The 24,371-nt window shown below is 45.5% G+C and overlaps 1 protein-coding gene across 1 annotated transcript in view; it reads right to left on the bottom strand.

Annotated features, from left to right (window-relative positions):
• The window catches only part of ncam2 (neural cell adhesion molecule 2), a gene marked incomplete at both ends in the record, with an annotated part of 247,805 nt that overhangs the window by 67,030 nt on the left and 156,404 nt on the right, over positions 1 to 24,371 (bottom strand). The window contains 3 exon segments of the mRNA XM_084311387.1: positions 2,292 to 2,508; positions 6,981 to 7,100; positions 20,180 to 20,353. Of these exon segments, the coding sequence (XP_084167513.1) occupies positions 2,292 to 2,508; positions 6,981 to 7,100; positions 20,180 to 20,353 (511 nt within the window).

The raw sequence follows: 24,371 nt of genomic DNA, 5'->3' as shown, positions 1-24,371 counted from the left end.
GGTGCAGTAACTGAGGGGCCTTTGTCCGAATACGCTGGCGATGTGGGGGGCGGGGCACTACGTGCCCACCTGGTGGGGTCTTGATGCTGGCATCATGGACTTCTCCGGGCCCCCATTCCAGGGAGTCCAGTCCTTTTGGTGGGTCTGGGTCTTCCTTCGTGCTCCGCTGCTACGGCCTTGCCACGGGGTTGGGTTTGCCCTTGACCCCGTGATTCTGGGGGCAGTAACGAGGTTGTTCCTCCGTTCGTTCCCGGGTGGCATGCGGGTTGTGCGTGTGTGTAGTCGTGGGTCAAGCCACGGTCTGCTCACCCTGTGCGTTGAGTTGCTTGAGTGCCTCTTCGCACGGTCGGGTCCGTCGCCCTCCCGTGACGTCCCTAATAGGGGGGCTACCCTCCATTAGGGGGGGTCGGGGGGGCTCGGCCCTCCCTGTTCTGATGGTTTTGGGGGGCTGTCAGCGGGGTGTATTTGTCAGCCAAGTGGCTCCGCTTGGCCTCCCTTGTGCAGAAGGCGATGCCAAGCTAAGCCACTAACGATACAGAACGTTAGGTTATGACTATAACCAAGTTCTGTTAGTTAGGGGCGATGCTTGGCATCGGACGCCGCTGCAGCCCTTGTCCTCACCTTGTGGTGAAAGCTTGGGAAGGAGGAGAGCAGGTGACCACACACCTGCTTATGAAGGTAAGCTGATGAGGGGTGTGGTCAGACTAATACTGGTATTAGAGGTACATTTGTGGTTTATTCAGTACGCGTGCACGTACGCGAGATAGTGCAGAAGGCGATGCCAAGCATCGCCCCTAACTAACAGAACTTGGTTATAGTCATAACCTAACGTTAAGTTAACCTGAACTGACTTCAAGGTAAGTCAAGTTAAGTTAACCTGAACTGACTTCAAGGTAAGTCAAGTTAAATTAATCTGAACTGACCTCAAGGTAAATCAAGTTAAGTTAACCTGAACTGACTTCAAGGTAAGTCAAGTTAAGTTAACCTGAACTGACCTCAAGGTAGATTAAATTAAGTTAACCTCTTTAGCCTGTGCAGTCCGCCGACAGACCGCAGATGACATCATGTCATAAATCAATCTCTCAAGACTGTATGACATAATGTTGTGTTTTTTCCCCAAATGTATCAAAGAGTAAAGACCCTAACCATGACACAACAGCAGTCATAGTGGTCATAGTCTATATTTTCAGCAATATGTTTGTTTACCAATAGGTTAAAGTGTTATTAGTGATATTTTAGTTTATGGAATGTATTTATAATTTAGCAAATATCCTCCATTTTGAATAAGTGTCGCTAAAAGTTTTGTAGTCATATGAGAGGGCATCCAGAGCTCTCAATGAGCTTTGAAAATTACTTCCTGATTATTATTTTTTATGTATCTTATTTCTCTGGATTATCTACCACACAACTGAATGTTATTGGCATAGATTGGAGTGCAGTTAGTGTGTCTACCTTCTGTGAACATTTAGCAACAATCCCTGTTGCAATCCGATCCAAAATGGCGGAGCCATATCCATTATAAGAATGGAACTGTACATACAGTAGATTTCATTCTCGGTTCTTCCTGCACGCCTGGTGATACTAAATCCAAATTGAACTCTGGCATTGGAAATAGTAGAATTGGCCCGATCTATAGATGTGCAAGTTGGCTATAATAAGGTAATTTATAGGCCTGATATTCTATATTCTATAATAATATTTCAAATTGCGTGTGTCCGGATGGCAGAATTCAGTACTGTATCTACAAAACCTTCTGTTTAATCATCTTCTCTTTATTCATTTCTTAGATTTTTTGTACACGTGATCTCAAGAAGGTGCTGAACGAGCTCAGTGGCAGTTATTCACTGTCAAAGATGCAAAGCAAAATCATAATTTATATTATCCTTTGTTTCATCACAATGTACTCAAGCCTAGTAACAGACACAATATTTATGACACTGGGCATACATTCCCTGAGATCCATAGATGTCCCTAGATACCAAGAACATGCAAATAGACCATGTGGAAGTGGAGCAATCGTCCATTTACTTAGGTTTGTATTTTTAGGCGGATTTTCAGAAAAAGAACAGGTTAAGCTAAATTAACCTTAAATTAAGTTAACCTGAATTGACCTCAAGGTAAGTCAAGTTAGGTTATCCTGAACTGACTTCAAGGTAGGTTCAGTTAAGTTAAGTTAAGTTAACCTGAATTGACTTCAAGGTAAGTTAAGTTAAGTTAACCTGAAATGACGTCAAGGTAAATTAGGTTAAGCTAAGCTGAACTGACTTCAAGGTAAATTAAGTTAAGTTAACGTGAACTGAGAGGCACAGAAGTAGTGTACAGCAGCATTGAGAGGATGGACCACGTCACTCACAGCAGCATTGAGAGGGTGGACCACGTCACTCACAGTCTTGTACTTGACAATGTACTCCACGATGGGCATCCCTCCGTCGTCCTGCTTGACCAGGCCCAGGCGGTAGGCATTCCCGATTCCTCTCTGGCCATGGACTGCTGGGGGACTGGGCTCTCCTTAGGGAGGCAGAGAGAGAGAGAGAGAGAGAGAGAGAGAGAGAGAGAGAGAGAGAGAGAGAGAGAGAGAGAGAGAGAGAGAGAGAGGGTTGATTTTATTGTATTATTATAATTGTTTCTCATACAGTATTATTTGTAAAAAAAAAGAAAAAAAAATTGAAAAGGGCTATGAGGTTTTGATCATTAACCATAGTTCGCTGGCTGGGTTTTCCTATTAATGTACATTTTCACTAGCTCTTTTGAAAGGCTAGACATCTAGTTGTGTGATGATCTCACCTGGACGTACTGTAATGGCATCGTAGAGACCACCTGAATTATTCATGACCATTCAAACAATGCAAAATGAACTTTTAGTGCACTCGTTCCAAATTTGACAGAGCCATTTCTAGAGCCACTGTGACTTTTGTTAATAAAAAAAACTCCTATGTAACAAGGCTAACAGAATATGCATGCCACCGCTTCACAGGGGAGCCAAATTACCCATTAGTGTTGGTTGTAGAACAAGCAGGGAGCTGTTCGGCCACGCGGCGCACCTATGTACACCCAGAGCCATTTAGAACCATTAACTGGCTCAAAGGGCCAAAATATCGTACATACTTTTAATTACAATTATTCATGGCGATAATTGCGGACGGTGAGCCGGGACAAGGGGAGCCTACAAACTATCCCACTCCCACACCTCGAGAGCTGTTCAGAAAAGACAATATGACCAAGCCAGGGGCGGAGGTTTGATGTGAGCTTTGGTAAGGGACACTTAATATGATCCTGATTTTGGCAGGATATTTTTTGGGCATTTATTTGAGCGTAAATACCGTTTTGTATGCTCTTTGAAATAAATACATCGGACGGATGATCCTGATGACTTTTTCCGTAATCAACCTGCTCATCAAAATTCCCTCTGTTGCCGATGAGCATGACTCATGAGAGTGAGTCATGTCCGGGCGGCTACGTGGCGTAGTGGGCAAGGCGCTCGCGACGAAATCTGGAGACGCTGGGCTCGCCTGTTCGAGCCCAGCGCTCCACATTTGCTTTCAGTTTAGCTGGTCGTACGTACTAATACACATTGGCCGTATTAGGGGGTGGGAAACTGATGGGTGGGGATCGGGCGTTGTGGACAGCGACTCCTACAGGTCGGTTGGTGCGCCTGCGCAGTGGAATCAGGAAGTGTCGGGGGCAGCGTGAGCCTCCCACGCGTTACTCCTCGCCACTGAGAGATCGAGCTGCGCAGGTGAAAAGATGCGACTGCTGTTACCTCAAGTACCGGAGGGGACTTGTGCTATGTATGACTTAGTCCACATTGCAGCCGGCTTGTGGGAGGCAAGAAACAGCGTTCGTGACAGGGGAGGGTTGAATTGGATGATACGAAATTGGGATGGGAGAAAATATAGAAAATGGGAGAAAAAGGTGGATCAAAAAAAAAAGAGAGTGAGTCATGTGACCAACGAGTGGGTCATGTGACCAATGAGTGGGCGGCTGTGAAAGAGCTTGTGAGGCGCAGGTTCATCGCAGGTTCATCGCAGGTTCATCGCAACAACACTTGTCGTCATCACTGGAGCACCTCCATGACTCACCAGTGGTGGAAGAAGTACACAGTTCCTTTACTTAAGTAAAAGTAAAAATACCCAGATCAAATAGTACTCTGGTAAAAGCAAAAGGTTAAAGTGGTATGTGGTCCAGTTACAGTATGCTGCTCTGATTACGTTCAACAACTCTGAAGTTGGCAGCCTTCAAATTTGACAGTGGATAATCTTCATCAATTCTTGCCATGTTTTCTATGCAAAATCTTTTTCTTCAAAGTAACTAGTAGCCGAACCCGTACTGTTCAGATAAATGTAGTGGAGTAAAAAGTACAATATCTTCTTTGTTGGTTGAGCTTATAGGACTAGATATTACAATCCCTTAGATAATCAGCACTTTTTTGAATGGGGTAGTGGTAAAAGCTTCACTGGGGTCTTCAGGTGGGCACCCTCCTTCATTGGTGTTTCGTTGACAGGCCCACGACACCTCCGAAGGGCTCAACGGCAACACCTGGCGTCCCAGGTGTGCCCCCCTCTGCTTTTACCCCTCGATGCTCTTCTTTCAGCTCCAAAGAAGGTTGCAAGTGACTTGGTTCCAAGTTCTCTGATGTGCTTGAATTACTTTCAGCCGGGGTACTGATGCTCGGTGGACTGTGGGTTAAATCCTGCCGCTGAGCTTCACTCGCCTGACTTGACCTTTCTCTCAGAAGATAATGGTCAATGCGAGATCCCGGCCTCACTTTCTTCAAGCACTTCATCCGGCCTTGATGTATTCGTAGGCCTCTGATGGATGTTACCTTGGACCAGCCACAGCTACATACTCTGTGCTCCTGTCCTTCAGTTGATGTGCCGATTATCTGGTTCGTCGTCGTTCCAGAGTCAGTTACCGGGTGGTCAGCCGATGAGTCATCTTCCGCCCCCGCTCTCGCAGACTCTAGGGGTGTTTTTCTCTTTAGACTTTTCGTAGCAATGAGGGGTGGCTTTTGTGCACTTAATTAAGCGACGGAGCCTGCCATCATGGATAGCTAGTCCATGACAGCCCCGTTGGGGTCTTTCCTTCCTGTCAGTTGTCTTTCCAAGCCGTCACATGGTCTTTCCCTTGTTGTCAGCTGCACTTTCACAGCAGTCACTGGATTTCTCCAGTTTATCAGTTGAGCTTATAGGACTAGATATTACAATCCCTTAGATAATCAGCACTTTTTTGAATGGGGTAGTGGTAAAAGCTTCACTGGGGTCTTCAGGTGGGCACCCTCCTTCATTGGTGTTTCGTTGACAGGCCCACGACACCTCCGAAGGGCTCAACGGCAACACCTGGCGTCCCAGGTGTGCCCCCCTCTGCTTTTACCCCTCGATGCTCTTCTTTCAGCTCCAAAGAAGGTTGCAAGTGACTTGGTTCCAAGTTCTCTGATGTGCTTGAATTACTTTCAGCCGGGGTACTGATGCTCGGTGGACTGTGGGTTAAATCCTGCCGCTGAGCTTCACTCGCCTGACTTGACCTTTCTCTCAGAAGATAATGGTCAATGCGAGATCCCGGCCTCACTTTCTTCAAGCACTTCATCCGGCCTTGATGTATTCGTAGGCCTCTGATGGATGTTACCTTGGACCAGCCACAGCTACATACTCTGTGCTCCTGTCCTTCAGTTGATGTGCCGATTATCTGGTTCGTCGTCGTTCCAGAGTCAGTTACCGGGTGGTCAGCCGATGAGTCATCTTCCGCCCCCGCTCTCGCAGACTCTAGGGGTGTTTTTCTCTTTAGACTTTTCGTAGCAATGAGGGGTGGCTTTTGTGCACTTAATTAAGCGACGGAGCCTGCCATCATGGATAGCTAGTCCATGACAGCCCCGTTGGGGTCTTTCCTTCCTGTCAGCTGTCTTTCCAAGCCGTCACATGGTCTTTCCCTTGTTGTCAGCTGCACTTTCACAGCAGTCACTGGATTTCTCCAGTTTATCAGTTGAGCTTATAGGACTAGATATTACAATCCCTTAGATAATCAGCACTTTTTTGAATGGGGTAGTGGTAAAAGCTTCACTGGGGTCTTCAGGTGGGCACCCTCCTTCATTGGTGTTTCGTTGACAGGCCCACGACACCTCCGAAGGGCTCAACGGCAACACCTGGCGTCCCAGGTGTGCCCCCCTCTGCTTTTACCCCTCGATGCTCTTCTTTCAGCTCCAAAGAAGGTTGCAAGTGACTTGGTTCCAAGTTCTCTGATGTGCTGAAATGTAGTGGAGTGAAAGTACAAGTACCTCAAAATTATACTTAAGTACAGTACTTGAGTAAAAATACTTTACTTTCCACCACTTTACTTGTCACCCGGCGTCCCGTGTAGTGAGTGAATGATCGAAGTGAGTGAATGCATGAATGGATGATGGTAATTTTTCGACTGACGGCCCGTGGCGGTCGCTCCGCAGCGAGGTGGGAGAAACCCAGCAGGATTTCCCAGCAGGATTTCCCAGCGGGCACGTGGCCATTAACCCTTTCACTACCACACAACCAAAGGGTTACCCCTTTCACTGCGACAACACAGCAGGTTAACCCTTTCACTGCCACACGACACATGGTTAACCCTTGCACAACCACACTACATAAGGTTAACCCTTTCACAACCACACTACAGAAGGTTAACCCTTTCACTACCACACTACAGACGGTTAACCGTAACCTTTCACTACCACACTACAGACGGTTAACCGTCTGTAGTGTGGTAGTGAAAGGTTAACCTTCTGTAGTGTGGTAGTGAAAGGGTTAACCTTCTGTAGTGTGGTAGTGAAAGGGTTAACCTTATGTAGTGTGGTAGTGAAAAGGTTAACCTTCTGTAGTGTGGTAGTGAAAGGTTAACCTTCTGTAGTGTGGTAGTGAAAGGTTAACCTTCTGTAGTGTGGTAGTGAAAAGATTAAACTCGCCTTTGGGTCACGAACTCAGCAGTGGAGAAAACACCACTCTGGTGAATAGACTTACGGATGGGTATGGTCTGGAAGCTCTCTGTGTGGCTGAACTCTCCCTGTCCCTTGCCGTTGACCGCTGCCACTCGAACCTCGTACGTCGTGTTGGGCTCCAGGCCTGTCAGCACCACTGTGGCTGTGGGGGAGAGAACAGACGGGAACACAAAGCACGTCGGTTTTGGTGAATTGTGGCTTTCTCTGACATTTTCAGTCACGCGTCACCTTGCGAAGTACGTGAAGACAAGAATGACAGCTTTCTAGAGCTTTCCATTTTTTACATTTCCATTTAGTCATTTAGCTGACGCTTTTAGCCAAAGCAACTTACAGGTGCTGTACGACAAGTCAGCAGGAAGGCTAACAATGAGTAACAATGTTCATCAAACAGTGCTGAAACTTGGGTGCTCCAGTGATGAGTGCATAGTAGTAAAGACATATTAGTATAGTAGGAAGAGTGCATGATAGTATTAGACAGTAAGAATGTTAGTTTTTTTTTTTTTTTTTTTTTAGATATTGATTGAAGAAGTGTGTTTTTAGTCGACGGCGAAAGATTGATCGGGTTTTGGCTGTCCTAACTGTGGTGGGAAGTTCGTTCCACCATTGTGTAGCGAGGGCAGAAAATGTTTCCTTACTATTCCTCTTGCATACCCGGTAAAGCAAGCTTATATTCCCTCGAATATCAAGCGTTGTCGAAGAAAACCCTTCAAAGTTACAGAGGTTAAAGGGGCAATAGGCACCAGTTGATTTTTGGCAGAAATATCTTTAAATCCTTAAACCAAATTCGACAACGCCCTTCCCTGTCAGAACACATCAGGATGCCTCCAAAGCCACGCCCCGCTAGGTAGCTAGCAGGCAGCTTTGGGTTAGCAGCAGACCTTTGTGAATGCGCCCAACTGTTATGGGCATAACGGGCAAGCATGTCACTAGAGGGTTTGATACTGTAGACAACTTGCTCATTCCAATCATTTGACTTGGTCGTTTGTTGGATTGGATGCCGTTGTTTTAGCTCCTGCCCCTTACTGGAACGATGGATTGTTTTCATTTCTGTGTCAAACATCGTATATCTTTTTTTTATATAAGTTGAGTTTTTTTCAGTGCAACCAACATTTACAAATTATATGTGCTTAAACGTTTTTTAAAAACACAAAACGAAATACAAAGGACAACAGACATCAAAACAAAGTAACACAGACAAGCAAACAAACAGTTTCCGAAATAAATTATAATAGTAGTAAAACTCCTCGTGTAAAGAAGCCACTGGCGACTCCACTTGTATCGGAGGAGGCATGTGGTAGTTCTATTATATTCATAGGAAGTATCTCATACCTAGGAAGCTGTTTGCTATGGGACTGTTGGCCAATTCCCAGTCTGGGATTGCCCACCAGTAGCCCATTTTTGGAAATCTATAGCAACTAAACTCTCAAACATCTGTAATATATCAATAGACCTATCTCAAACCCTGCCCCTTTTCTTGATCCTCCAATCACAGCTGTCGCTTACCTCGGACAAACTTTGTTTGTACGAGGAAGTCCGAGGTAAGCGACAGCTGTGATTGGAGGATCAAGAAAAGAGGGCAGGGTTTGAGATAGGTCCATTCCACTCACGGCAACAACACGGCAGCTACATTACTTCTAAACGATATATCTTTACTACCAACATCCATACAACAGAAAATTATTATTCTGGCAGGCGTTACAGCAGCCAAAACACTGATTGCAATGAGATGGAAAGAAGAAGAGAGACTCACAGTAATTAACTGGTCCCTGACATTGCTGGATGTTATTTATTTGGAGATCTCGACTGCTCGTGTGGTTGGAGTGGGACAGGCCAGCATGGAGCTGTGGGTCGTGGCGGCCGAAAAGGTTAAGACCACCATATAGCGGCTGAGCACACACTGGGTGTTGGTCCTGGGGGGTCTGGGGGTCCTAGGGTGGGGGGGCGGGAGTGGAGGAGGAAATGTCTTTTGTGGTGTCTGTGGTAATATAATTTGTTTTTATTTTCTTGCTCTGTATTTATTATTTTTGTGATTCTACTGTCATTATTGTTATTGTTAGTGTTATTATTGTACTGTGAAGTCATTGGCGTTCCGAGCTGTACCCTCACAAAAACATATTTGGCAGCGTGAGCAAGAGACAGTCTTGGCAGAACAGACAAATTGGCAGCAGACTGTTGGGAGTTTTGTTAAAATGTTTTGTTTGAAATCCGTGTTTTGTTTGTTTTGCCATTCGTCGTGTTTAGTTGTTTATTGTGTTTAGATTTGTGGCTACGCTGCCATACAGTACATGCCGGGCCGCCTGTACGTTAATGCCAAGCAAGCAGTGCAAAAATGCTTCCGCATTCGTCACCGCACGCTAGTGCGGTAAAGCGCCCTTCTTTTCAGACAAATGCTACCGTGCGTGCACCGGCGGCGGCGTGCTCGCTCAGGTGCGTGCGTGCGCCGGCGTGCTCGCGCGAGGTGCCCGCGCATGCGACACGAGCGGAGCTCAATATATATAAGTCACCGCCCCTTATTCAGTATCTAGCAATAGCTCAATTGGCAAGGACACATGGCTGTGGATCCTATGGCTTGTTTGCTGGCGAGTTCGAATCCCATCGAAAATATTTTTTAACGTGATTTTTTTTTAACGTGTATTCTTTCGCCGATTAAGGTTAGGCATTGTTTCGGAGTTGGTTAAGGTTAGAACGGTTAAGTTTAGGCGCTGTTAAGGAGCTGGTTAAGGTTAGAGTTTGTCAAAGAGAATGGCAATATAATTTCTATGGTTAAGGTTAGGCATGGTTATGGTTAAGGTTAAGGTTAGGCATTGTTTCGGAGTTGGTTAAGGTTAGAACGGTTAAGTTTAGGCGTTGTTAAGGAGCTGGTTAAGGTTAGAGTTTGTCAAAGAGAATGGCAATAGACAGCCTATTTCCGCGCGACCTGGGCGCTGGGCGGCGGAAAATGAAAGGCGCATTACTGCATGCCACTACGGTAAATTTTTGCACTGCTTGCTTGGCATAAAGCTACACGCTGCCGGGCCTCTCTTCAAAGATGGACTCCCTATTTTCCCGCCATTTCACCTCTGCCATTATTTTTGTTACTCAGTCCAAATGTTCATGTGAAGTGAAAATAGAGTTCTCTCTTCAGAATACTCTCTTCTAGTGGTTTCCTTTCAGTGGGGAAAACATTCAGAAGCTCATTTCAACTTTCTCTATTTGATTATTCTAGACATTTAATTTCCAATTTTGCCATTTAGCAGGTGCTCTTTCCCCCATTATTTTACCCAGGATGGGTTTGTTGAGCAGGGATATATTTAAGAAAAGATACGATAAGATATGACACGATAAGATAAGATAAGACAAGACGAGACACGCCCTATATGTGTTAATCAAACCACACACACACACACACAATGCTGTCGCCATCAGCAATGTATTATAGCCACTGCACTGCCAGAGCAAAATTGAGCTACAGAAGTGGCCTAATGTAAACCTCAACTTAGTGAACACATAAATAGGCTACACATCACCATAATACTGCTTGTCACACCAGAGAGAAGACAAGAGAGGGACCTGAAGGTAGTTCAGGTGGAGTTCACTGCTGCCGTCATGTGTAGCTACTCTTCCTGCGTAACGTTAGCTAGCAGTAGCTCTATACAAACAAAGCGGACTGAGAACAAAGATGTTAATCTCATTCACCATAAGCCAATCCACTGCATTGTCCAGGATTCAAAGGGCAAAAGTAACTAGCAGTCAGTTATCTCAACTCCTTGCAGTCTTTGATTGAGTCTGGCATCCGGGAGGGAAAGATAGTATTCCCCATTGCACAGCTCCATAGTAACATCAGTCTGTGTGTTAGCTATCCTATCAGTCTGTGAGTAGCATATCTGGACTACACACGTCTCCCGTACTGTATGCATGCAAAGCAGTCATGTAGGCTAATAGAGGAAAGGCTCAAGTCAACTAAGGTCTCACTACAGTACGGACGTCACGCAAGGCATGGGAGGTGCCAGGAAAACAAATGAGCAGTATTTATAAGCCTGATTGAATAAACAAATTAAACATTTTGTTTTGTTTTACAATGATTTAATATACGCCACATGCATATTTACATTCATGGCATTACATTTATGGGAAAATAGATTAAAAAGTGAGGCACAGTAAGGGGAAGTTGACAATAGTGTCTGGTGACAACCATGGGCAGTAAGCTGTGTTTATGGCACTGTGTCATATGAATGCATGACATACAGTAGCATGTCTGTTTGAGCACTGTGTTGTTTCCAAGAGTGTTGCTACAGTAGTTACACTTCCCCCTCCTCCAAATCCCTCTCCTCCAAAACTGCATAGCGCAGCATTAAAAGAACACGCCAATATTTTGGGAAATTAGCTTATCGTCTTCTCCAGAGAGAGACAAGAAGATAGATACCAGTTTTCTCTCTGTGCGTTCAGTAGAAAGCTATATCTGGCTGCATGTTAGCCTAGCTTAGCACAATGAATGGAAGCGGACATGGAACAGAAAGAAACATTTCATGCAAAGTATTCTGTATTTCTGTATGACAAATAATAAAGAAACTTGAACTTGAAAACTTGAAGTGGAGTTTCAAGTGAAGGATTCAAGGTACGGACCAATACAGAAAGGATATTTCCTAGTGCACCGTGCATGATTGCCTCCGCTGTCGGTGTGTGAATGTGTTAGTCACTAGGCTTAGCAAACAGTTAGTGAATGGGTCAATGTGAGCTCGCATACAATTGTAAAGTGCTTTGGATAAAAGCACTATAATAAATGCAGTCCAGTTGCCATCCATTTACCATTTAGTGCATCATGGAAATGTCCACTGGTATGCCTACGATGGCTTATCCAATTGCATAATGTTGTTGTTGGAGACGAATGTATGGACAGTGCATGGGACTCAGAACGTTGAAATGATCGACATAACATTCCATTTGAATGTTCATCCACATGATTGTCACAGTAACGCGTCAACTTCCTGAGTCTCACGCACCCAGGATCGGCCACAGACCCTACTGGGAAACAACGCTATACTTCTTACAATACGATTCGTCTCCCATGGTAACAAGGATGCCATTTTTGACCGTTTCTGTGACCCATCCTCTTCTTATAATTCTAGTCATGCATCAAACCAAAACTGATTTTCATTACATTATTATTCACATTCTACGTCATCCATTTTGAGGTCAAACAGTGGGTATATCCCCGAATGGACCGAATTCCCAATCCACCTTTTGTGACCATGCACCTAATTCGACCTGTTAATAGGAGTAGTTAATGTTTTTAGTTGTATGCGAATAGCGCCATCAGGAGGCCAGATTACTTCATAGGCCTCCTGGCTATGGTAAGGCACATTTTAGTATAATTTGAGTATTGAACATTTGGCCTGATGGTGGTGCCAGAGGAAAGGGCATGGGGTCACCAAAATCAATAGGATTCTTCCTCTTGGGGTCATGAAGGTGCACCACAAATATATCCAGATGAAAGCTGCTAGAGATACACTACTGTGAATATTGAACATTTAGCCTGATGGTGGCTCTAGAGGAAAAGTGATGGTTTCACCAAAATCCATATGATTCCTCCTCTAGGTGTCATGAATGTGCACCACACATTTGAACAGATTCAAATGAAACCTATTAGAGTTATTGCGTTCACAAGTAGGATATTAATGTTTGGCCTGATGGTGGCGCTAGAGCAGGGGTCAGCAACCTTTACTATCAAAAGAGCAATTTCCCCCCCCCCTCCCACAAAATAAAACCAATTTACCCTTAAAATGAAGATAACACAGTGTATAACATTTTATATATAGTTATCCCCAAGCATACCCCACATTTAGCATAAAACGCCTGACAATTGCATACCCAAAGTAATTTGCGATTTATTATACTTTATACTTATAGCACACAGTTTGTTGCATTAATGGAATTATAAAGCAACAAAAAGATTTTTTTTTTACTTTTTGTTGCTGTTTTTACCTGTTATAACAAAGGAAAACCTCAAACTCGTATGAAGAGGAGAAAAAAGACTCGCTGTATAGACCTATTTTAAAATAAAACACAGAAGAGGAGACAAAACACTGGCGTCTGTAGACCGACTTTGAAATAAAACCCTGAACTATTCAGGTATATTTGAGTCATTCCCTTATTTGTGGAACATTTATAAAATAAAAAGTAGTCCACTTTGAAAAAAGACTACCATGTGTAGACCTACTTTGAAATAAAACCCTGAACTATGCAACCCTGAACTAAAAACCCTGAACTATGCAATCTATTTGAGTCATTCCCTTATTTGTGGAAAATCTATAAAATAAAAAGTAAATCTTTTGTTGTTTGCACATTTCTCACCACATATCAGGCATACAGGTAAGCCTGCATCGTTAGTCATGAAAGCAAATTAATCTGTCCACGCTGAATTAAACACTCAGACGTTCCTTTTTTTGGATTTATCCATGGTTAGCTTCCCTCCTCGGAAACTCAAGATTAGCCACTTGCAGACGGCAGGGAGAGGCGCAGGGTGTGACGTACTGTATATTTTAGTTGATGAAATATTTTAGTTGACTAAATATTTTTTCATTTCAGTCTCACAGTATGACATCGATCTCCAAAATAAGATTTTTTTTTAAATATATAAAAAAAATATATATATATATTTGTTTTGCCAGGGAGCCGCAGCTGATTGGCTAAAGAGCCGCATGCGGCTCCGGAGCCGCAGGTTGCCGACCCCTGCGCTAGAGGAATAATCATGGGGTCACCAAAATCAACATGCTTCTTCCATGAATGTGCCTAGCAAATTAGAACATTTTCGAATGAAAGCTATTCAAGATACACTCATTCGGAAATTGAGGGTTTGGACTGATGGTGGCGCTAGGGGAAAGGTCATGGGGTCCACAAACATCAATAGGGTTCATCTTCTAGGGGTCATTTTGTTAAAAACCTGGGCGTGCTCTTTGACCCCGAGTTTTCCTTCAATAGGCAGGTAAACACGGTGGTGAAGGGGTGCTTTTTCCAGCTCCGGTCCATAGCCAGGATCAAGGCCATTCTCTCCCCCTCAGACCTGGAAAGAGTAATTCACGCCTTCATATCCTCACGCTTAGACTACTGTAACTCCCTGTACCTGGGGCTAAATAAATCCACCATAGCCCGTCTACAACTCCCCCAAAACGCTGCCGCTAGACTGCTCACAGGTACCCGGAAGAGAGCTCACATCACCCCTGTACTTGCCTCCCTCCACTGGCTCCCGGTGCGCTTTAGAATAGACTTCAAGGTCCTTTTACTGGTTTACAAAGCCCTAAATGGTAAGGCCCCTGCTTACCTAGCAGACCTCCTCACCCCCTATACCAACACCCAGGGCCCTCAGATCGGCTGATAAGGGTCTCCTAACCACTCGTAGGTCTAACTTCAAGTCTAGGTGGGGGACGTGCTTTTGCGGTCGCAGCCCCTGACCTCTGGAACAGCATCCCCATGTCCATTAAATCTGCCCCCTCCATCGAGTCTTTTAAATCAAAAACTCAAAACCCACCTATAACGCCTGGCCTTCCCTGACTCACTTTGACTCTTGCCGTACTTGTTGACGTGTTGTTCTGTTTTTCCTTTTGTCTATCCGTTGATTTTATTTTTTTAAATGTAATTTTATACTTTTCTTTGTTCTTAGCTTAGCTATGTGAAGCACTAGGATCTGCGGCGACGGCGGTCGAGGTAAGAGCCATAATATCCCAGACACTGTCGTTTTGGGGATGTACAGTAAAGACCCTCCACGACTGTATGTGAGTGATCCTTCTATCACATTCAAATTCTGTGGTACAGACGGACTGCTCCGCGTCCCCCCGGGGGACAGGGACGTGTGCATCCGTGTGCGACAGCAATATCGTCAAATATATTCAGATCATATTCATAATACATAACACAGGCATTGCCTTCTTCCCTGCCTCTCGGAGACGCAGTGGTGGAGAACGGAGCGCGACGCTACAGTCCTGGAATCGAGAGAGAGGTGGGTCCTCCACCGTATTACTGACAGACGAATGCAACGACGAAAACACACACAAAAAATAAGTGGGAACCTGATTTAATCTGTTGTTTGGCAGCTATTGAGAAACCCCCGACAGGGGCGGGGGGATGGGGGGGACGGAAGGAAGGGCGAGAAGAAGAGGAGGAGGAATGGAAAACTGGATAAAAACGGGGGAAACGTACTGTGCATGTTGACGCGGCTCACATGTGACCCACATGTGAACCGAACGACGACGCCGAACATCAATCAGCGCGCGCCCCGGCTACGTTAGAACTCAGCGTGACCTTATCCCGCACGCCGATGAATCTCATTATCCGACAGCGTTAGAGATTCCTTATGTAAACCCCGACACTCGCGGAGTTATCTTTACACGGCCTTCCACCGCTCGACGAGGCCCCTCGGAGACGCGAGCGCTCTGTTTTTTTTTAAGGCGTAATGAACTTGACAGAAGGTTATTGTTAATTAAACACACTAAATGCCAATGGGTACTTTGCTGCGTTTTAGACGTGGATCTGAAAACAAATTGAACAATTTGCAATCATGGGAGGCTGCTCGTTCGGGGGGCGCGAGGAGACATTTGGGTTTGAGCGAAGCCATTCAAACGAAACCAGTGGCAGCATCTCATTATTACTCAAGGGTTTATAGAGCAAACGCCCGCTACTGGGGAGATCTGAAGTGGTTTCTATTATTTAAATGATGCCACTTCCCAGCTAGTAATTAGTCCTACTCAACATTTAATATATCTTACTAGGAAAGTGTGAAAATGTGTTTATTATGCCCGCGGTGTCACGAATATCTCCAAAACTATCACGTACATATGTATTTGGTTAGAGCTATTGAGGTAAAGGGTTGCGGTGTGTGATGTCATTGTGATGTGGTGTGTGATGTCATCGGGATGTATATTGTTCAAATACATCTCAGTTCTTCGAAAGGCAAGTTCTCAGGTCTTGATGTCACTTTATTTAATTTCCATCATCTCACCGACTCATCTGTTTATCGCTCTCTGATAATATACAGTACACCGTAATGACGTCACACATTTGAACTCTTTTAACTCAATAACTGTCAAACCGGATTCACTTGCACAAGACAGTTTATCTGTTTTGGGATATGTGTGAGATTATCAGCATAGTTCATATATCAGGGAGGCAGGATGGCTGGCCAATAACCGAAAGGTCACTGGTTCGATCCCCGGCACCAGCAAGAGGGTGTATGCCAGCTGTGGGCTGGTGACTGAAGGGTGGCTGGTATTACATCTACAGTGCCCACCATCCTGCCTAAATGCCCTTGAGCAAGGCACTGAACCCCAAAACTGCTCCAGGGGGTGCTGCACAGCGGGCGACCCTGCACTCTGACCTCTCTGATGCATATGTGTGGTGGACTGTGTGTATGTGTAACTAGGAGGGATATCAGTACTGTGTGTATGTGTAACTAGGAGGGATATTAGGACTGTGTGTAACTAGGAGGGATATGAGGACTGTGTGTATGTGTAACTAGGAGGGATATGAGGACTGTGTGTAACTAGGAGGGATATGAGGACTGTGTGTCTAATCAACAGTCATCTCCCGCCTCGACTACTGCAATGCACTGCTCGCTGGCCTCCCGGCCACTGCCACTAAGCCTCTTCAACTCATTCAGAACGCAGCGGCCCGCCTGATCTCAAACCTACCGAAGTCGGCCCATGTCACCCCACTTCTTAGGGACCTGCACTGGCTCCCCATTGCTGCACGAATCCGCTTCAAGGCCCTCGACCTAGCATACCGTGCGGCAAAGGGAACCGCTCCCGCCTACCTCCGGTCAATGGTCTCTAACTACACACCCTCAAGACCCCTACGCTCTGCATCTTCTGGCCGCCTCAGACCTACTCCTATCCAAGCTCCGGGAGGGTCATCAAAGAGAAGTCGCCTATTCTCAGTCCTTGCCCCACAATGGTGGAATGAACTACCCACCCCAGTTAGGACAGCCGAATCACGTCCAATCTTTCGCCGTCGACTAAAGACGCACTTCTTCAACCATTATCTGAATAAAAAAAAAAAAAAAAAAAACAATAAAAAAATCTAACCCTAACTAACCGTACTGTCATGCACTTGTCCTAATAAACTAACCTACACTGTAGCACTCAACACTTTGATGAACATTGTTGCTCAGCTGATAGAGTTGTGCCCTTCCTGATGGCTTGTCGTACAGAACTTGTAAGTCGCTTTGGATAAAAGCGTCAGCTAAATGACTAAATGTAAATGTAAATGTGTGTATGTGTAACTAGGAGGGATATGATGACTGTGTGTAACTAGGAGGGATATGAGGACTGTGTGTAACTAGGAGGGATATGAGGACTGTGTGTAACTAGGAGGGATATGAGGACTGTGTGTATGTGTAACTAGGAGGGATATGATCGTCCACACGCCACACGTCCCCAACCCCTCCTCCGTCGCTCATCCCTTCCGCTGCTGTCGCCGTCCTCCGATGTCCTGAATGTCACATGTGCCTCCCGCTCCCTCTCCCCCCTCTTCGCCTGCCTCACGTTATTTTTGTACTTCCTGTCCTATCGGAGCAATAACCGCTACTCAGCATTCCCCTCACTGCATCTCCATGCTGTAATTGAGTCTAAGAAACGAGGCATATTAGCGATAAGCCCCCCCCTGGTTTTTGGCGGAGCTGCTTATCACCCGAAGCGCTCGTCCTGGTTTTTTTTCCCCCCTCAAAGAAATCCTTCATGTCAGGCGTGTCCTTCCTGCCTCGGAAATCAATTTAGAGTCAAAAAGCCAGAGAGGAAGGACGAGAGAGCGCTCCTGGATACCCCCCCCCCCCCCCGTAGCTAGGCGCTACGGGGGGAGGCGACCCAAACAGCAGGGCGGGGGCGGGGGAGAAGGTCGAAGGGTGGAATCGTCGCTGAGCGAAGAGGCTTTATGGGATCACTCGGCGGATCAGGCGGTGTGGCCTTTTGCCACTCACGCTTGAACGGGACGGCGTGGCCGATGTGCGCGTGGCCGATGTGCGCGTGGCCGAGGTGCGCGTGGCCGAGGTGCGCGTGGCCGAGGTGCGCGTGGCCGATGTGCGCGTGGCCGATGTGCGCGTGGCGGGACGGCGCGGTCGACCCCAGATAAGGACAAGGTGTCGCGGAACAGATAGTAGCAAAGTTTATCTTGAAAGTTTGTTAGACTTAGCAGCAGGAAGACAGGGTTCTATCAGAAATCATCAATTGATTCTGAAATACTATGGCTAATACTAAGTATAATACTATACTTCTAGGAATACTAAGTATTCCTAGAAGTATTCCTACAATGTAGAGTGTCAAGGCACCATCACTAGTCTCTACTGTGTAAATTAGTCATCTTTTGGCTTAACACAATGCTGTTCATTATACCATGCTGACTTGACTTGTCTTATAAAACACCATGGTGGCACCTATGGCTCTCATTAAAAGAACATTAAAGGGAAATGCGCTTAACGTCTAATCCAGAGTCAGGCAAGAAGATAGATACCAATTTCCTTTCCGTGCAAGGCTATCCCAGCTTAGCACAAATGAGTGGAAGCAGATACGGACCACTAGCCTCGCTTAAAACTCTGTGAGAGATGTTTTTTGGCCAACAGCTACGCTAGCTGGTCTGTACCAGCTGCACCTCACATCCGGGAGGACATTCGTATCTATCTTCTTGTCTGACTCTGGAGAAGACGAGAAAGGCATCCCATAATGTTGGTGCGCTCATTTAAGCATGATAGGTGACAGAATATTGCTCATGTTTGTGTTGTGATTTCCAGATAATCAAACCATGCAATCCACCTTCACCTGGGCCCAAATTTATCACACTGCCCTAGGATCACTGTGCGGGTCACATGACCACGCTATATACGACCTCACCATGACTTATGAGCCAGCACTCAGCACTCCTATTTTAAAATGCTAGATAAAAACAGGCTCTGGTTCGTAGAATACTCTAAGGCAAAAAATCCATCTGAAAAGTACATGAAATAAATAAATAAATAAGAATCAAGTATACAACCGAGCCGTTACACAGTAAAGGTGCTCCCATAGTCGAGCGGGCTGTACTCGGACTGGACTCCACGGAGGTCTGCTGGACTCTTTGAGCTTTCATAGTCGAGCGGACCTCCGCGGACCAATTTCCTACATGTCTCGCGCCAGTTTACACAATTTTCCCCACGCTGTTCAACATCTGTCATGTCGTCGTCATCCGATGTCAAAATAAAGAGTATGTTATCTCCGTTTCCAATATTTCGATAATAAAACGGGCAGTTTCACACACTTCATTTAGAAAAGCCATTCAAACATCTCAAGCCCTACTCTCTCTTGGCACGGAGCGAGTGGTCAGAGTAAAATGCAGATCGGCGTCACATTAAATGCAGTTCGATGTCAACCAAAACCCCGAGCAGCGTTTTGTGTGACACCAAGTGGGCGCCGCGGACGTCCGCGCATCAGAAAATAGGAGCTTTGCACTTGGACTCTGCTTTGGGTCTGCTTTGAGTACCCTTTGAGTCCGTTTGAGCCCGTGGGAGTCTGCTCCGTGTACGGTGCGCTCGACTATGGGAAGGGCTTAAGGTGAAAACCCCTGTTAAAAGAACAGGCCAACATTTGGGGAAATGTCCGCTTCCAGATAACTTTCTACTGAACGCACAGAGAGGAAACTGGTATCCATCTTCTTGTCTCTCTCTGGAGAAGACGGTAAGCTAATTGCCGTGTGTCCTTTAAGCTCGAGGGGATACATTTCAATAAGGGGCGAGACAGGCGGCTAAGTGGCGCAGTGGGCAAGGCGCTCGCCACTAATGCAGGAGATGCTGGGTTCGAGCCCAGCTCTCGGCATTGCTACCAGCTTGGCTGGTCGTTCATACTAACGCAATTGGCAGTGTTAGAGGGTGGGAAGCTGGAGGTGGGGATCGGACATTGTGGACAGCGACTACTACAGGTCGGTTGGTGCGCCTGCGCAGCAGAATCAGGAAGCAACGGGGGCCGCGTGAGTCTCCCACGCAGACCCTCGCGGCTGAGAGATCGCGCTGTGTAGGTGAAAAGATGCGACAGCTGCCTCCTCGTGTACCGGAGGGGACACGTGATGCAAGGCTTCGTCCACATTGCAGCCGGCCTGTGGGAGGCATGGCCTAACAGCGTTCGAGACAGGGGAGGGTAGAATTGGACGATACGAAATTGGGATGGGAGAAAAATTTTAAATGGGAGAAAAAGTAGAAAAAAAAAACAAAAAAATAAGGGGCGAGACACTCACTTTGAACGCCGTGCGACTTGACGTCCCTCCAGTCGTGCGAGCCCACCTCCTTGTACATGACCAGGTAGTGTCCGATGGGCACGCCGCCGTGAGAGTCGGGCTTCATGAAGGTGACGGTGGCCAGGCGCTGGGACACGGCCGACAGGCGCACCGCGTACGGGTTCGACGGCACGTCTGGAAAACACACAACGATGACAACGAGATTCAAGATTCAAGAGTTTTATTTGTCACATACTGTACATACACGAGGGACATGCAGTGAAATGTTGATTGTGCAAAAATACAAATAATAAAATAGAATAGATGAAATAAAATAGACATGATACAAAAGGAATAAGAATCAAATACAATGCTAACCTTATGAATAAAGGCAATGAGTAATATATACAATAATATACAAATATATATATATATATATATATATATATATATATATAAAATCAAATATATATATATATATTTTAAAGTGACCTTTTTTGTAGTGTATTTGTGTGTGTGGTGTGTGCGAGAGTGTAAACAATGAGTCAAAACACAGGTTTTCATCGATTCAATGTAGGTGGTTGGTTTTGGCAACGCATTTTAAGATGAGTTAGTCCTTTATTGATTCCCTTGGGGGAAATTCAGGCATCATAGCAGCATGAGGGGGGGGGGGGCGTATTACAGGTATGGGCAGGGTAATAGAAGAGGACAATAAATACTGTATGGGTAATACAATTGAATCTGTAAATATGAGAAAATTAAACATTATACACAAAGGTGCAGATAAGGGTCTGTATGCCCTATTGGTCATAATATACGTTACAATAAATATAGGCAATCAAATATTTTATCTGAATATAAGCTATGAATAAAAGTAAACAGTATATGGTGCAGTTGAGGGTCTGTGTACCCTATCCGTCACAACATGCATTATAGACCGTGCAGGGTTTAGTGGTTATGAGTCAGACGCACTTAGTGCTTAAGAGTCCGACATTTCTAATTATTCTCAAGTTCTGCTGCCGCTAGTCCTCTGGCTGCTGGCAGTAGTCCATGCCCCCGGGTTGTGGAGCCTGATGGCCACGGGCATCTTGCAGTTTGGCATGAACCCCAAATAGAAAAGGATGATAAAAAGATAGTTTTGTCTCCGGAACATTTGATAAGACACAAATTGTTTCTGCCTTGAGATATAATTACATCATCGCATCTATGTGTTTATACTATAGGTTAGATTACTGGTTGTTCTGCCATACACAGAAGATTTTCTGAATTCCTTGTACTGATCTTATATGTGGATTTAGTGCCATATGTTTTACTTAAAGGTTTTTGGAGGACTACATACAAAATATTTGTGATATTTGTGAGATATTTTCCATGTGGGACCCCAGTGCAGGTTCATGAACAGTTTGGTCACTTCATGAGACCCACTGACGTTTTCCTGAAGTAATCTATCTGTCTCTCCCTCTTGTCTCTCCAGTCTCTGTTTCTATATCTCTCTCTATCTCCCTCTCTCTCTCTCTCTATCGCTCTCTCTCTCTCTATCTCTCGTGTCTCTGTCTGCTCTCCCTCTTGTGTCTCTGTCTGTCTCTTCCTCTTGTGTCTCTGTCTGTCTCTCTCTCTTGTGTATCTGTCTGTCTCGTTCTTGTCTCTCTGTCTGTCTCTATATCTCTGGTGTCTCTGTATGGCTCTCTATTGTGTCTCTATATGTCTCTCTCTCGTCCCTCTGTCTGTATCTCTCTCTTGTATATCTGTATCTCTCTCTCTTGTATCTCTGTCTGTCTCTCTCTCTTGTCTCGCTGTCTCTCTCTCTTGTCTCTCTGTCTGTCTCTCTCTCTTGTATATCTGTATCTCTCTTGTATCTCTGTTTGTCTCTCTCTTGTCTCGATGTCTCTCTCTCTTGTCTCTCTGTCTGTCTCTCTCTTGTATATCTGTATGTATATATCTCTTGTCTCTCTGTATGTCCCTCTCTCTTGTATCTCTGTCTGTATCTATCTCGTATCTCTCTGTCTGTCTCTCTGTCTCTCTTGTGGCTATGTCTGTCTCTCTCTCTCTTGTATATATGTCTGTCTCTCTCTTGTATCTCTCTCTTGTATCTCTGTCTGTCTCTCGCTCTCTTGTATCTCTCTCTTGTCTCTCTGTCTGTCTCTCTCTTCTATCTCTGTCTGTCTCTCTCTCGTGTGCCTCTGTCTGTCTCTCTGTCTTTTTCTCTCTTGTATCTCTGTCTCTCTCTCTTTCTCTCTATCTCTCTCTCTCTCTCTCTCTCTCTATCTCTCTCTCTCTCTCTCTCTCTCTCTCTCTTATCACTCTCTTGTCTCTCTGTCTGTCTCTCTCTTGTATCTCTGTCTCTCTCTCTCTCATGTCTCTCTCTCTCTTGTCTCTCTGTATCTCTCTCTCTTATCTCTCTCTTGTCTCTCTGTCTGTCTCTCTCTTGTATATCTGTCTCTCTCTATCTCTCTCTTATCTCTCTCTTGTCTCTCTGTCTGTCTCTCTCTTGTATCTCTGTCTCTCTCTCTCTCATGTATCTCTCTCTCTTGTCTCTCTGTCTGTCTCTCTCTTGTATCTCTGTCTGTCTCTCTCTCGTGTGCCTCTGTCTGTCTCTCTGTCTTTTTCTCTCTTGTCTCTCTGTCTGTCTCTCTCTTGTATCTCTGTCTCTCTCTCTCTCTCTCTCTCTCTCTCTCTCTCTCTCTCTCTCTCTCTCTCTCTCTCTCTCTCTCTCTCTCATGTCTCTCTATCTTGTCTCTCTGTCTATATCTCTCTCTTATCTCTCTCTTGTCTCTCTGTCTGTCTCTCTCTTGTATATCTGTCTCTCTCTATCTCTCTCTTATCTCTCTCTTGTCTCTCTGTCTGTCTCTCTCTTGTATCTCTGTCTCTCTCTCTCTCATGTATCTCTCTCTCTTGTCTCTCTGTCTGTCTCTCTCTTGTATCTCTGTCTGTCTCTCTCTCGTGTGCCTCTGTCTGTCTCTCTGTCTTTTTCTCTCTTGTCTCTCTGTCTGTCTCTCTCTTGTATCTCTGTCTCTCTCTCTCTCTCTCTCTCTCTCTCTCTCTCTCTCTCTCTCTCTCTCTCTCTCTCATGTCTCTCTATCTTGTCTCTCTGTCTATATCTCTCTCTTATCTCTCTCTTGTCTCTCTGTCTGTCTCTCTCTTGTATCTCTGTCTCTCTCTCGTATCTCTCTCTTGTCTCTCTGTCTGTCTCTCTCTTGTATCTCTGTCTCTCTCTCTCATGTCTCTCTCTCTCTTGTCTCTCTGTCTGTCTCTCTCTTGTATCTATGTCTGTCTCTCTCTCGTGTGCCTCTGTCTGTCTCTCTGTCTTTTTCTCTCTTGTCTCTCTGTCTGTCTCTCTCTTGTATCTCTGTCTCTCTTTCTCTCTCATGTCTCTCTCTCGTCTCTATGTCTGTCTCTCTCGTGTGCCTCTGTCTGTCTCTCTGTCTTTTTCTCTCTTGTCTCAATTCAATTCAATTCAATTCAAATAGGCTTTATTGGCATGAAATATTAACATACTTATTGCCAAAGGAAGTTCAACATACAAACAATGTCTCTCTGTCTGTCTCTCTCTTGTATCTCTGTCTCTCTCTCTTATCTCTCTCTTGTCTCTCTGTCTGTCTCTCTCTTGTATCTTTCTCTCTCTCTCTCTCTCTCTCTCTCTCTCTCTCTCTCTCTCTCTCTCTCTCTCTCTCTCTCTCTCTCTCATGTCTCTCTCTCTCATGTCTCTCTCTGTCTTGTCTCTCTGTCTGTCTCTCTCTTGTCTCTCTCTCTCTTGTCTCTCCCCGTCTCCTCGCCTTTCCACCCAGGTTCCCGCGGGCGCCCTCCCGTGCGTGTCCCAGTCTCCTGGTCCTATACCGGCTGTTAGTCATCCGTCTTCACCCCCGGCTGCTGTCATATTAGTCATTACCCCCCCCCCCCCGTGTATCTATGGTCGGTGATCGTACCTCAGTCCGTTTCATGTCGTCTGCTCTATTTCCAGCCCCACCTTCTAGTGGTCCTGTTTGCCTGTCTGGTCCGCCTGAGTAGCCAGTTAGTCTTCCCCCGCTCTCTGTCACGCCGGTCATCATGAAACACCACACCACCCGTCCCCCGTATGCGCTCGCGCCCACATCTCCACATCCCAGCTCGGTCATTACACACACAAACAGGAGAGCAATGTTGTCCAGTAAACAAAGGGTTGGCACAGAGGAATAGTGTGTGTGTGTCATGTGTGTGTGTGTGTGTGTGTGTGTGT

Source organism: Notolepis coatsorum (assembly GCF_963971535.1).
Source record: "Notolepis coatsorum genome assembly, chromosome: 1".
Classification (NCBI taxonomy): domain Eukaryota; kingdom Metazoa; phylum Chordata; class Actinopteri; order Aulopiformes; family Paralepididae; genus Notolepis; species Notolepis coatsorum.
This window is presented reverse-complemented; position numbering and strand designations above follow the sequence as displayed.